The 13,880-nt window shown below is 43.1% G+C and overlaps 1 protein-coding gene across 4 annotated transcripts in view; it reads left to right on the top strand.

Moving 5' to 3' along the window:
* Positions 1–13,880, top strand: part of TMEM175 (transmembrane protein 175) — a 50,296-nt gene extending 36,416 nt beyond the window's left edge. For all 4 annotated transcript variants that reach the window (XM_073345825.1, XM_073345824.1, XM_073345823.1 and 1 more), the window contains 4 exons: positions 735–899; positions 3,360–3,438; positions 9,880–10,018; positions 11,460–13,880. In XM_073345825.1, the coding sequence (XP_073201926.1) occupies positions 735–899; positions 3,360–3,438; positions 9,880–10,018; positions 11,460–12,123 (1,047 nt within the window). In that variant the 3' untranslated portion in view covers positions 12,124–13,880. The remainder of the gene's footprint in view (positions 1–734; positions 900–3,359; positions 3,439–9,879; positions 10,019–11,459) is intronic.

Below are 13,880 nucleotides of genomic sequence, written 5' to 3'. Positions count from 1 at the left end.
TACCCTTTGACCGACCTCTTCAGACCTTCACAAATCCCTTTCCTCTATAGGTCCCACTTTCCCCTGACCTGCAGCATGTGTTTTCCTCTGGGGGAATGCCTAACTGCCTGCTAGTTGCTGTGGTGGGTCTCCTTGCACTTCAGAATAATAAGGCCCAGGGTCTTGCTCATGTGTGCAGCGGTGGTGATGTACACATCCTCCATTAGTGCACCCTAACGTGCATGGTGGAGATGTCTTCACTGCAGCTGGCAGTGAGCCTCTCAGTCCAGGTAGACAGACTCCCACTAGCTCTGTTCAAGTTAGCACACCAGAAATAACAGTGTGGACATTGGGGCACAGGCAGCAGCTCAGGCTAACCACCCAAGTCCAAGTCCTCCTGACTCCCTGGGTCTCAGCTCAGGTGGCTATCCTGAGCCGCAGCCCATGCCACAGCGTCCCTGCTGCTAGTGCACTGGCTTCAGCAGAGCTAGAGCAAGTCTGTCTAGCTGGGCTGGGAGGCTTGGTCCCGGCAGCAGTGCAGATGTACCCTTAGTGTTACGCAGTGCCGGAGCCTGTGAGATTCCCCTCTCCATTCCTGTCAGATCAGCCCTTCTCAGGAGAGCAGAGAGCAGCAGTTAGCATGCTCTGGGGCTTGTTGTATTCGAGGTTTTCTATTGTTTGGGTCCCAATTTAGAATTACAGTTTTGACTTGTGTAAATATCCACTGTAAATCAATAATTTTCTCCTCTCTGCAGGCAGTGATAGTAGCCTATGGCTTCTATCATCCCTACTTGCTGAATCACCAGATACAGATGTCTGAAAACCAGGCCTTCTACAAACATCATATCTTACAGATCATTCTAAGAGGACCAGTCCTCTGCTTTTTAGCCGCCGTCTTCTCCTTTTTCTTTATCCCAATGGTAAGCTCTTTAAACAACAATCATTCTAAAAAACACGTTGTACTGGTTGAAAGTGTGACCTGACAAACTTCATCAGTCACATTCAGTATTCTGCCTAATAAAGTGTCACACTGATTATCATACCCAACCTTAACCTTGTATAATTCAGCAGTTTAAGCCCCACCACTGAGCAGATCTAAAGCGCGTCTGCACAAAATGCTAGATATTGTAACACAGGGGACGCTCTGACGCCAGCTGACAAGTGGATTAGGTAGTGGTTCTCATCCCCTCCCGTATCATTACAGCTGAAAAGACAGTTGAGTCATGACTCCCATCTAGGTTGCGACTCCCATCTAGGTCGCAACTCCCTAGGTTTGCCTGAAACTCCTCAGGTTGGGAACCCATAGACTCAGTGATCTAAAGTCTTTCCCATGTCAATTTCTGTACCACAGAATTTCCAGAACACTGATTTGTTTCTCGATTACCTGCCGTCACGTGGCTTAATCTGAAACACTGTCATCCCGTGAAGGCTTTTAGATCACAGGAAGCAGTATGATGATGTGTCATGGACATCAGAAAAATGCTCTGCTGCTATCCTTGTCTATTTGTTTTAGCTTCTCAGGTCTGGACACACTCTTGTAATGCCTCTTCAGAGGAAGATCTTTCAGGCTAACAGTAACTTTAAGGCAGCAGGTTGCTGATAATAAACAGATGGAACAAAATTAATGTGTGAGGGTAGGTAAAATAAACATCAAATTACATAAGAAACAGGCTAAAAAGCCTGACAAATGTAGTTCCTGTCATTGACACAGCACAAGAACAGCTAGAATCAGTAGATCAGTCAGCAGCTAATGATCAGACTTGCCATCCCAAAACAAACTCCTCTGGCTGAGTCCCAGGCACTCACAGCCAACTCCTATTCCATCTTCATTAAATGGAAACCAGTGACCAGCTCAGCTCCCTCCAGCTCTCAGCATCCACAGACAGAGTCCTCTAAACAAAGTCTCTTTATGGAGCTGCTCCTGAGATACCCTGCTTCTGCTTGATGCCCCTTCAGGCATTTTGTACTTCTTTCGTTTGACTTTTACTTGAGACTATTCCACAAACTGCATCAACCTTTTGATATATTCACAGGGTTGAGGTGACTCGTCTTGAATTACAAAGCCAAAGTATGCAAAAACTTGACAACTTAATTTAAAATAAGCACAACCTGTTTTCCCTTTCTCTGACACACACCCCCCAACCTTCCCCCCCCCCCCCAATTTCCACTATACACAATGCAGAATGAGTCATTCACCAATGTACTCCTTTGCAAGGGGCTAACCCACATCCTGTGCTCTTTTAGGCACTATCTAGAGGACTGAAGTAGTGCTTGTGCTAGTTGTCATGCTGTCTGGAATGACTCACATCTGTGAGTGCCTACCTCAGGGCAAAAAAACAGGAGACACAGCCCAAAGTGGTGGTGTGTTCTAGAATTAGATTTCACCAAGACAGTGACAAATGTGAACTAGATAACTATAGGTTTCAGAGTAGTAGCCATGTTAGTCTGTATCCGCAAAAAGAAAAGGAGGGCTTGTGGCACCTTAGAGACTAACCAATTTATTTGAGCATAAGCTTTTGTGAGCTACAGCGAATTGGATAACTATACTAATCTTGCCATGGAGTCACAGACAGTGCCCTTAGACCAGGGAGTAGTCAACAGGTGGACTGGGGGCCAAATCCAGACCGCCAGATGCTTTTGAATGGACTGCAAAATATTTTTATGTACTTATTATTATCATTATTGTTATTATTTTTGAATGATTTTCTCTGGAGTCTGGACCTTGACTATACCTTGACCAAAAAATTTGGACCTTGACCAAAAATAATTGATTGCCGCTGCTAGACTCTCCAGTCTGTCTTACCACCCAGACAAACTGAACTTTGTGATAAAAGGTCGCTCAAATCAAAAATCACACCACATCAGGTTGCTCCCAGTCCCAAAGGATCAGTCACTTACTGCAGATCAGTTGGTACTTTGGATCTTACACCAAAGACAACACTGGTAGCCAATTCTCTAGTAAACTAAGTAAAGGTTTATTAGCTAAGAAAAGAAAATGAGAGTTGTTGAAAGATTAAAGCAGGTAAAATATATGCACAGGTAGGTCATAGTTTGTAAATCTTAATAGTGGAGGAGGCAAATATTAGAGTGTGCTCATAATATTCAAGATGAAGATTAGTCTTGAGAAACTGCATGTGAGCTACTGACATTGTAGTGTTCATGTATTTGTTGGATAAATGTGTTAATGTAGTGATTGTTCAGTTCAATCACTGTCATAAAATGTATATTTTCTACTACAGCCAGGGTATTTCAATGTTGCAAATTCACGAGTTGCATGTTAAATCAAGGATAAAAAGAATAATTAATTTTTAACTTAAAACAAAATATTTGTATTTATCTTGTAATAACTGAAAACTAAAACTTTTCATTTTTTTCTATAGTCTTATGTTCTGCTTGGGCTTGTTATCTTTCTTCCACACATCACTCGGTTAATTATTTGGTGTAAAAATAAGACTGGTGGTAAGTAACAGTATCCATAAGGAGTGCATTTAATTTTAGATACTCTACTATATTGTTAAGTTGATATATTAAAATATGATGTATTTCACAGTCCCCTTTCTTGTCAAAATTTGAATGAAGCTGTTTTAAAAGATCTAAGGTGCAGTAGAATCCACAACAAGCTTGTTAGTAATTCTAGTTCCACTGTTTCTGTTAGGGACACACCAATAAACTTTTAGTTCTGTCCTTCCATTCTATCTCTTTCTGGGAACCTTTTTCCTGGCTATACCTAATTTGAGCTATACCTGAAGAAAACACACACATCAAGCTTCTCCTCCAACCCCTTTGGAAAGGAGCATAGTAACTGACTAATATCAGAAGTGAGATCTCTGTCTGATCACTGGCTCTGGCCCCAGTAGTAGTATCTTCCCCCTCCCCAAATTCATATTTAAAAAGTATCACAGAATCTGTTGTATATAGAACAGATACAAGCAAAGTATTCCAGAGGGCAGTGTCAACTACTTGGAGAGAAGAAACATTGGCAATAGACAAGTATTGTATTCTTCTTAGTGAGCTGTAGCTCATGAAAGCTTATGCTCAAATAAATTTGTTAGTCTCTAAGGTGCCTCCTTTTCGTTTTGCGAATACAGACTAACACGGCTGCTACTCTGAAACATGTTTATTATGGTTGTGCATAAGGAGCATCCAAGAATGGGGCCCTATTGTGGTAGTACATGGTCACTTCCCCAAACAGTCTGTAATAGTTATAGACCAGACAGACACAGGTGAGGGAAGGGGTATAACACACAGCAGAGTGAGCAATGTGATAGCAGCTAATGGCATGCTATTCCACTACTTTGTATGTGTGTGAGAGAGAGAGAATTTCGTTAGGAAGGGATCAGCTAAGAGGGAAGGGAAGAATGGTGGAGGGGGACAGGGCAGGGACGAAGAGGGTAAGAAGGCTGGGTGTGGAGTTAAGCCAAGGTGAAGAGACTGGGGGACAGCATACTGGAACACAGGATTGTCATACAGAGCGAGATCGTTGTTTCACAAAGGCTGTGGTTTTGCCTCTGCCGGTTGCCAACACCTAATGCTTCAGAGGAAGTGAAAGGTTTTCCATAATGCACTGTGAGTGGGGCGAGGGCAGATATTTTTCTCTCGGTGGCGGCAATCCTTTAATGCCTTGAAGCATGAGATTTGCTTACCCTTACTCTTAATACACCCCTCAGTTGTCCTTTCAGTTCCCCCACCCCATCCTTGGTTGGGGTGCGCTCGTCTAAGGCTCTAAGGTCCCTGTTCCCCTCCCAGAGCTGGCTGCTGAGCACAGAGTCCAGTCTTGTGGGAAGAGCTGGGAGCTTACTTCTTGCAAAGCCCAAGCACCCCTTCTCCTGACCAAAGACTGGATTTGCAGGGAAGAAGGCAGCTTCCCCAGCTGCTGCAGACAAACTGTGTAGGACAGAATTGAAGGCCTCCACTGAGCACATGGGACTCCATCCTCCCCATATGGGTGGCTGCTGGCTTGGGAGAGCCAAGGGGCTGGGTGGATGAAGAGCTTGGCCCCAGCTCAGTAAGCACTCAGCCTTTCTGAGCAGCAGAGTGATATTCTCCCACGCGGGCAAAGGAAGAGCACAGGCAGGGCTGCTGGTGCATGCTCCTCACCACAAGGCACCGAAAAGCCTTTGCAGTGAGGCCTGGCTTGCAGACAGATTTTGTACTGGGCTCACAATCTCAGGATGTGAGATTTTTTATTTTGTCCATTCATTTATTTTTTATTCCAAGAGCTAAACCTTTAGTGTGGACGTAGTTATACCTGTATGAAAGTGCCTTATGCTGGGGATAGCTTATTCCTTCTGCTGTGCAGAAATAGTTATACTGGTATAAGCTCCTTTATACTAATATAACTGCAGCCACACTGTAGTGCTTTCCCTATACCAGTTATAGACACTGCAGTATGCCTGCTGTGTGTCGACATGCCCCAGGCCTTTCCAGAAGAGGCTGTTTGCTGAGCTGGGGCTAGGAGAAAGGGAGGTCGATTGTGCAATGGAAAGGAATGAACCACAGGAAGTGGGTGAAGTCCTTTGCAGGGGAGTGAGTGTATGTTATGGGTGTCCCATGGGACTGTGAATGAAGAGCTCATTGGAGTGGCTCCTTAGAAGCAGCTATGTCATGGGGATTGATACAGGAACAGGCCTCAGGTGAGGGGTACCATGGTTGAGGATAGACTCAAGCAAGGACGTGCACATATGGGAGGTGTTGCCTAAGTGGGTGCCTGTAGGTTGGGAGCACATGGGGTGATTGTTTGTAGAGCTGCAGACACAGGCTCTTGCTTTTTTGGTTTGAAGCCATTAGCAGCCGTACCCTTCCCCAATCCCCCCTCCCCAGTCATGCCAAAAGATCTTGCTGCTCCAGGGAGGTGGGGACCAGGGTAGCTTTCCTGCAAGATTTAGGCTGGGATTTTAAAGACATTTAACTCCCATTGATTCTCAGTGAGATTTGGGCACCTAATTAGTTTAGGCCACTTTGAAAATCCAGCTTTATTGCAAATTTTTCACTAGCTATATCCCTCAATTTATATGGTTACCCTCTTTCTTTCTCATATCAAAATGACATAATAAAACACTTATAAAGTGTAATAAAATAATAAATGACATAATAAAACAACTATAAAGACTAAGGAAAAAGAAGACATTGTATGCACTTTTTCTTTATGGCATTATGGTAACTTTTGTTGTGTGCAGTATGATGCTTTGACATATCACAGCAGTAGAAGCAGATGCTTGGTCTTGAGAGGGACTATAAAGAGATGAGATGCTGGTGTTTGACTCATTTAGCTTTCAAATATGAGTTTTCCTTTGATTCCTGGAAATGCCTGATTACTTCTCTGAATCTGGAAGTGTTTTTTTGATATAGGTAGCTGTCAAAAATATAAAGTGAAGGCTAACTACCTTTAAATCCCTCCTGGCAAGAGGAAAAACCCTTTCACCTGTAAAGGGTTAAGAAGCTAAAGATAACCTCGCTGGCACCTGACCAAAATGACCAATGAGGAGACAAGACAGTTTCAAAGCTGGAGGGGGGAGGAAACAAAGGTTTCTCTCTGTCTGTGTGTTGCTTTTGCCGGGACCAGAGCAGGAATGCAGGTCAGAACCCCTGTAAAGGGTTAATAAGCAATGTAGTTAGATATGCGTTAGATTCTGTTTTGTTTAAATGGCTGATAAAATAAGTTGTGCTGAATGAAATGTATATTCCTGTTTTTGTGTCTTTTTGTAACTTAAGGTTTTGCCTAGAGGGATTCTCTAGGTTTTGAATCTGATTACCCTGTAAGGTATTTACCATCCTGATTTTACAGAGGTGATTTTACTTTTTCTTCTATTAAAATTCTTCTTTTAAGAACCTGATTGCTTTTTTCATTGTTCTTAAGATCCAAGGGTTTGGGTCTGTGTTCACCTATGCAAATTGGTGAGGATTTTTATCAAGCCTTCCTCAGGAAAGGAGGTGTAGGGCTTGAGGGGATTTTGGGGGGAAAGACGTTTCCAAGTGGGCTCTTTCCTGGTTATATTTGTTAGAGGCTTGGTGGTGGCAGCAATAAAGTCCAGGGACAAAAGGTAAAATAGTTTGTACCTTGGGGAAGTTTTAACCTAAGCTGGTAAGAATAAGCTTAGGGGGCTTTTCGTGCAGGTCCCCTCATCTGTACCCTAGAGTTCAGAGTGGGGAAGGAACCTTGACATAACAGGCATACCACTCCATTGAACTTTACTGGGTGTCTCCTCAAGCTAAAACTGCTATAGAACGGGAGATCCAGGATATGCTACACATGGGGGTAATCCGCCCCTCTGGCAGTGCATGGGCATCTCCAGTGGTTCTAGTCCCCAAACCAGATGGGGAGATATGTTTTTGCATGGACTACCGTAAGCTAAATGCTGTAACTCCCCCAGACAACTATCCAATGCCACGCACAGATGAACTATTAGAGAAACTGGGATGGGCCCAGTTCATCTCTACCTTGGACTTAACCAAGGGGTACTGGCAGGTACCACTAGTTGAATCCGCAAAGGAAAGGTCAGCCTTCACCACACATGTTGGGCTGTATGAATTTAATGTACTCCCTTTCGGGCTGCAGAATGCACCCGCTACCTTCCAAAGACTTGTAGATGGTCTCCTAGCGGGATTAGGAGAATATGCAGTTGCCTACCTTGATGATGTGGCCATATTTTTGGATTCCTAGGCAGAACACCTGGAACATCTACAAAAAGTCTTCAAGCACATAAGGGAGGCAGGACTAATTGTTAAGGCTAAGAAGTGTCAAATAGGCCTAAACAGAGTGACTTATCTTGGACACCAGGTGGGTCAAGGAACTATCAGCCCCCTACAGGCCAAAGTGGATGCTATCCAAAAGTGGCCTGTCCCAAAGTCAAAGAAACAGGTCCAATCCTTCTTAGGCTTGGCCGGATATTACAGGCAATTTGTACCGCAATACAGCCAAATCGCCGCCCCACTGACAGACCTAACCAAAAAGAAACAGCCAAATGCCGTTCAGTGGACCGAAGAGTGTCAGAAGGCCTTTAACCAGCTTAAAGCGACACTCTTGTCTGACCCTGTGCTAAGGGCCCCAGACTTTGACAAACCGTTCCTAGTAACCACAGTTGCGTCCAAGCGTGGTGTGGGAGAAGTTTTAATGCAGGAAGGACCGGATCAAGAATTCCACCCTGTAGTGTTTCTCAGCAAGAAGCTGTCTGAGAGGGAAAGCAACTGGTCAGTCCGTGAAAAAGAATGTTACGCCATTGTCTACGCTCTGGAAAAGCTACGTCCATACATTTGGGGATGGCGTTTCCACCTGCAAACCGACCATGCTGCGCTACAGTGGCTTCATGCCGCCACAGGAAATAACAAAAAACTTCTTCGGTGGAGTTTAGCTCTCCAAGATTTTGATTTCGACATCCAACACATCTCAGGAGCTTCTAACAAAGTGGCTGATGCACTCTCCCATGAAAGTTTCCCAGAATCAACTGGTTAAAATCGTCCTTGAGATGTGCAAAATATTGTTAGTCTTTCTACTTGGTAGTATATTTAGATGTGCATGTGTCTTATTAACTCTTTTTTTTCCTAGAGCTCCATGAAGAAATCACAGCCAGCGTTTCACCCTATCTGTGATTTGGGGGGCGTGTCATAAATATAAAGGGAAAGCGAACCCTCCTGGCCAGAGGAAAAACCCTTTCACCTGTAAAGGGTTAAGAAGCTAAAGATAACCTCGCTGGCACCTGACCAAAATGACCAATGAGGAGATGAGATACTTTCAAAGCTGGAGGGCGGGGGGAAACAAAGGGTTCTCTCTGTCTGTGTGTTGCTTTTGCCGGGACCAGAGCAGGAATGCAGGTCAGAACTCCTGTAAAGGGTTAATAAGCAATCTAGTTAGATATGTGTTAGATTCTGTTTTATTTAAATGGCTGATAAAATAAGTTGTGCTGAATAGAATGTATATTCCTGTTTTTGTGTCTTTTTGTAACTTAAGGTTTTGCCTAGAGGGATTCTCTAGGTTTTGAATCTGATTACCCTGTAAGGTATTTACCATCCTGATTTTACAGAGGTGATTCTTTTACTTTTTCTTCTATTAAAATTCTTCTTTTAAGAACCTGATTGCTTTTTCATTGTTCTTAAGATCCAAGGGTTTGGGTCTGTGTTCACCTATGCAGATTGGTGAGGATTTTTATCAAGCCTTCCCCAGGAAAGGGGGTGTAGGGCTTGGGGGAATTTGGGGGGAAAGATGTTTCCAAGTGGGCTCTTTCCCGGTTATATTTGTTAGACGCTTGGTGGTGGCAGCAATAAAGTCCAGGGACAAAAGGTAAAATAGTTTGTACCTTGGGGAAGTTTTAACCTAAGCTGGTAAGAATAAGCTTAGGGGGCTTTTCATGCAGGTCCCCTCATCTGTACCCTAGAGTTCAGAGTGGGGAAGGAACCTTGACAGTAGCTCTTCTGTATTTAGTGCACCTGGGACCATCTAATTTGGAGTAGCACTAGAGCTCTATCTTCTAAAGACAGAGAAAGGGCTAATAAAAAATGACTGATGGAAGTCCTCCACTCAGACTGGAGCCCCAAGATCCATTAGAGATTCCTGAGCTGTAACAGGGTTTCTGTCTTGTGACTTATCAAAATATTGAACTAAAACACTAACATTGAGTCATTGTTCACCTCGTACCTACAGTGTGTGAGATGCTTCTGAGATGAGTCCCGTGCCGTGAAGGCCTTCTTATTGAAACAGGCAACATAAGCCACAGGAAAGGAATGGCTGCAGTGGAAAGCAGCGTGATTGAATTGTCAGATTGAGCAGTGCCTTGTTACTTCCACAAGTTTGAGATTTGAGAGAGCAGGGGCATCAGACTAGACTGTTGAAGTTCTAGTGTAAAGCTTGTTGTTGAATGTTTTGATTTACACAGAATACAAACTAAACTCCTGAATTATGGTTGGCAGGTCCAGAAGAGGAGGAGGAACGTCATCGCTTAGAGGCCTTCACTTTTTATCTCAATGAACCTTTGAGTAAGGAACGAGTGGAGGCGTTCAGTGATGGCGTGTATGCTATTGTTGCAACCCTGCTCATTTTGGATATATGGTAAGGCTTTGTGCTGACTGACACACCCTGAGTTGTCTGATATAAATGTAATGGTAATAATAATACCTGCCTCTTACATAGCGTTTTTCATCAGTACATCTCAAAGGCTTTACAGTCTTGAATATATTTATCCTCTCGGCCCCCCGTGAAGTAGCACAGGGCTGTTATCCTCATTGTACAGATAGGAACTGAGGCTAATGATTTGCCCACAGTCATGCAGGTTGTCTGTGGCGAAGCAGGGAATTGAACCAGGGGCTTCCAAGTCCTCATGGGGCTGTATGTGGGTACATACGTTGTCAGGTGTTGAAAGAGAATGGACTTATTTTATTTTGATGTATACAAACAATTGCACCAATCCTCTTATCCTAGTTACCCTAATGTAAACAAATCATACAACCAAACTATTAACAAAGAACTCTTCTCGCCTCTCCATGTGTGAATCAGTAAACCCTACCCCTCTTTAATGCAATTATACCAGGCTTCACATACTCCATTCTCAGAAGTTTGGAAAAGACGATCTAGCCACATATTTAGAAAGTCAGATGCTGGCTCTGTCAGGCAAAGGGTTAGGAAGCTGAATTCTGTTCTGGTTCTTATATCATCAACAGAAATTATAATTTTCAGAGTAACAGCCGTGTCACGCAATCACAGACATGAAGGTCGCTATCTTAAAACAAAAAAACTTCAAATCCAGACTCCAGCGAGAAATTGCTGAATTGGAATTCATTTGCAAATTGGATACTATTAATTTAGGCTTAAATAGAGACTGGGAGTGGCTAAGTCATTACGCAAGGTAGCCTATTTCCCCTTGTTTTTTCCTAACCCCCCCCCCCCCAGACTTTCTGGTTAAACTTGGATTTAAACTTGGAGAGTGGTCAGTTTGGATGAGCTATTGCCAGCAGAAGAGTGAGTTTGTGTGTGTATGGGGGTGGGGAGTGAGAAAACCTGGATTTGTGCTGGAAATGGCCCAACTTGATGATCACTTTAGATAAGCTATTACCAGCAGGACAGTGGGGTGGGAGGAGGTATTGTTTCATGATTTCTGTGTGTATATAAAGTCTGCTGCAGTATCCACGGTATGCATCCGATGAAGTGAGCTGTAGCTCACGAAAGCTCATGCTCAAATAAATTGGTTAGTCTCTAAGGTGCCACAAGTACTCCTTTTCTTTTTGAGAAATGATAATGAAGCTCAGCTGGAGAACTTTGTCATTGATATTACACGATCCAGGAAGCTTTCAGATCCTAGGATGAATTTGCAGAGCAGTCAGTTATAAGAATTGCTTTTTAACTTGCAAACTGGGGGATCACTGAAACACAATAAACCTGGAAGCCTATGATGTTATTCATAATTACTCTCCACAGTGGAACTACATGCTTACTGCTCTCAGACTGTTCCATTATACCACTAATATGCCAACTAAAATAACTTTTTTCTCAACAGTGAGGACAATGTCCCTGATTCCAAAGAAGTTAAAGACAGATTCCATGACCGCCTCATTGAAGCTTTAAGTGAATATGGACCAAACTTCCTTGCCTACTTTGCCTCTTTTGTAACAACTGGTCTTCTCTGGTTTGTCCACCACTCGCTCTTTCTTTACATAACAAAAACAACTCGATTTATGGGTCTGCTCAACACATTTTCATTGGCTTTCATTGGAGGGCTTCCTCTCGGTTACCAGCTGACCAGTGAATTTGCAGAGAAGTCTCACAATGAAATCGAAGCTATTCAGGTCAGCTGTGTAATCACTTTCTTTGCCAGTATCTTTCAGTTTGCTATATGGATTACAGCTCTGTTCCATGAAAGGGAAACCTTGCATCCTTTGGCTAGGTATGGCGGCAAGGAACATGCTTTTATGTTTGCTAAGCTTGCTCTCTACCCTTGTGTCAGCCTTGGAGCCTTCTTTCTAACCTGCTTGTTAAGTAAGTTCAGCACAGCGATTTTTCACATCATGCAGATTGTAGTTCCATTTGCTTTCCTTGCCTTGCGTATCCTTGTCAGGATTTCTTTGGCAATTATGAAGTCAGTGTTGTCTCTCTCCAGACGGAAGAATGTAGTGTTAGATGAAGAGGAAACATGTTTGTCTCCTGCTGAAACACTCTCATAGATTTCCATGCAGCGCATGTGAAATTGTAACATTATTTCTAATTCTAACTTGTGTTGTTCTAACATAGTAGATGACTGGTCTATACGAAAGTCTACGTTGGCCATAACTGGGGCATCTTTAATGTTTAGCTAAAGGATTTCATGTCCCTTTTTTTAGAAATGTAAGTAATTCTATTACTTGGGTGAGTGGAGGAGCCAAAGAACAGCATGATCTCCCTCCTTAACAGACTACCCATGAGGGAAAAGTACTGCTTGAAGCATTACTGCAGTGATAATGTACTACAAGCACATCAGAAGATAAGCAGCATTAACCAGTTGCTGTGACATACATTTGAAAGTTAGTAACATGGCAACCACCAGCAGAATGGTTGGAAGCTGATTGTGCTGCTATTGAAGGCGGAGGGAGGGGGCTGGAAATTGTGAAGGAGACTCCCTCTCGGCATCCAGGTGGGGGAATCCTCAAAAAACCTTTGTTCTACCCATGTAGAATGCTAACCTCCCTTGGCCCTTCCGCAAAGTCACCAATCCTGTGGCTGCACTTCAAAAGTTGTCATCTTTTGGGTTGCTCTGCTGAGCATGTGCAGGCTGGAGGGGAATGTGTGGCCCATACACAATATTTCCAGACTACCCTAACACAAACACAAATTCATTAAGTCAATCATATGTTATTGTTTCTAAAAAAAAATTTCTTAACATGACAGGATTCATGTGAATAGTTATTTCAGGGTGTGAACCAGCCATATTCACCTCCTCCTGGGAAGAATGTTAAGAGCTGTGGGACCTGAAGTAGCTTTGTCTTCAGCTCTGAAACAAAGCTGCCAGCCAGAGAAAAAAGAAGTTTCTGCACTTCTCTCCATTATCCTATTAGCCCCCAGGGGAAACTCCCTGACAACAGTCTGCAGCTGGAAACATGATTTAGGGGATACTGGGAGCACATGGCTGCTGTTCTTAACCTAATTCCTCAGTATGTGAGGGAGTTGACCCTTTCCCTATCTAGAGGCTGCCCAGGGAGGTAATATGATAACTCCCATAGGCTGCACAGCTCTAGGAGAGAACAAAGGGAACTGACCCAGCAGGAGGAGTTACAGTGCCTAGGTGGAAGGGAACTCCTTTCTATTAGTTCCCCCACCCTCTTCTATGTGTGGAACTAAGTTGTTACTTTGGGCCATGTGCCACAGGTACACCTTTCCCCTGAAGAAATCTGCAGGCTCCATATTTCTCTTGGATAGAGTCATTAGCTTGCCTTGTGTAATGTCTGTACCTGATACTTCTGCTCTATTTAAAACTATGTGAGGAATCATGTTTACTCTTACACACTATAGCAAATAAGGAGAATAAATCTTATTGAAACCGCTTTAAAAAGTTAGTCCAGTTCAAATTGCCTTGAAAGCACTTCTCCTTTTAGTATAGTGCATTTTAGTACCAAAATGTAGCAGTTGGTATTATGCAACCTATTCTGAAGGGTTGTGTCTTCAGGAATATCAGTTTGTTATGGATTTTTGTTTGGGGTTTTTTGTACCTGGTGTAAGGTGAATGGCTTACAGTGGAGTTGTGTATTATGTTGCATATTGCTGTTCGGTGTGAAATCTGATAAAAGCAGGTTTGGTTCTGTTTGATTTTAATGCTGCTATGCAATTGATGTTTTCGTATTTGTAATAATTACAGATCAGTTAAAAATCAAAGCATCTAATGTATTTCTGTTCAGATTAAATCAAAACCTGATGATTCCAATTAAAACAATGTATTGGGAATATGTTT

The sequence above is a fragment of the Lepidochelys kempii genome, chromosome 5, assembly GCF_965140265.1.
Source record: "Lepidochelys kempii isolate rLepKem1 chromosome 5, rLepKem1.hap2, whole genome shotgun sequence".
Lineage (NCBI taxonomy): Eukaryota > Metazoa > Chordata > Testudines > Cheloniidae > Lepidochelys > Lepidochelys kempii.
Note: the sequence above shows the minus strand (reverse complement) of the source record. Positions and strands in the feature narration are given on the sequence as shown.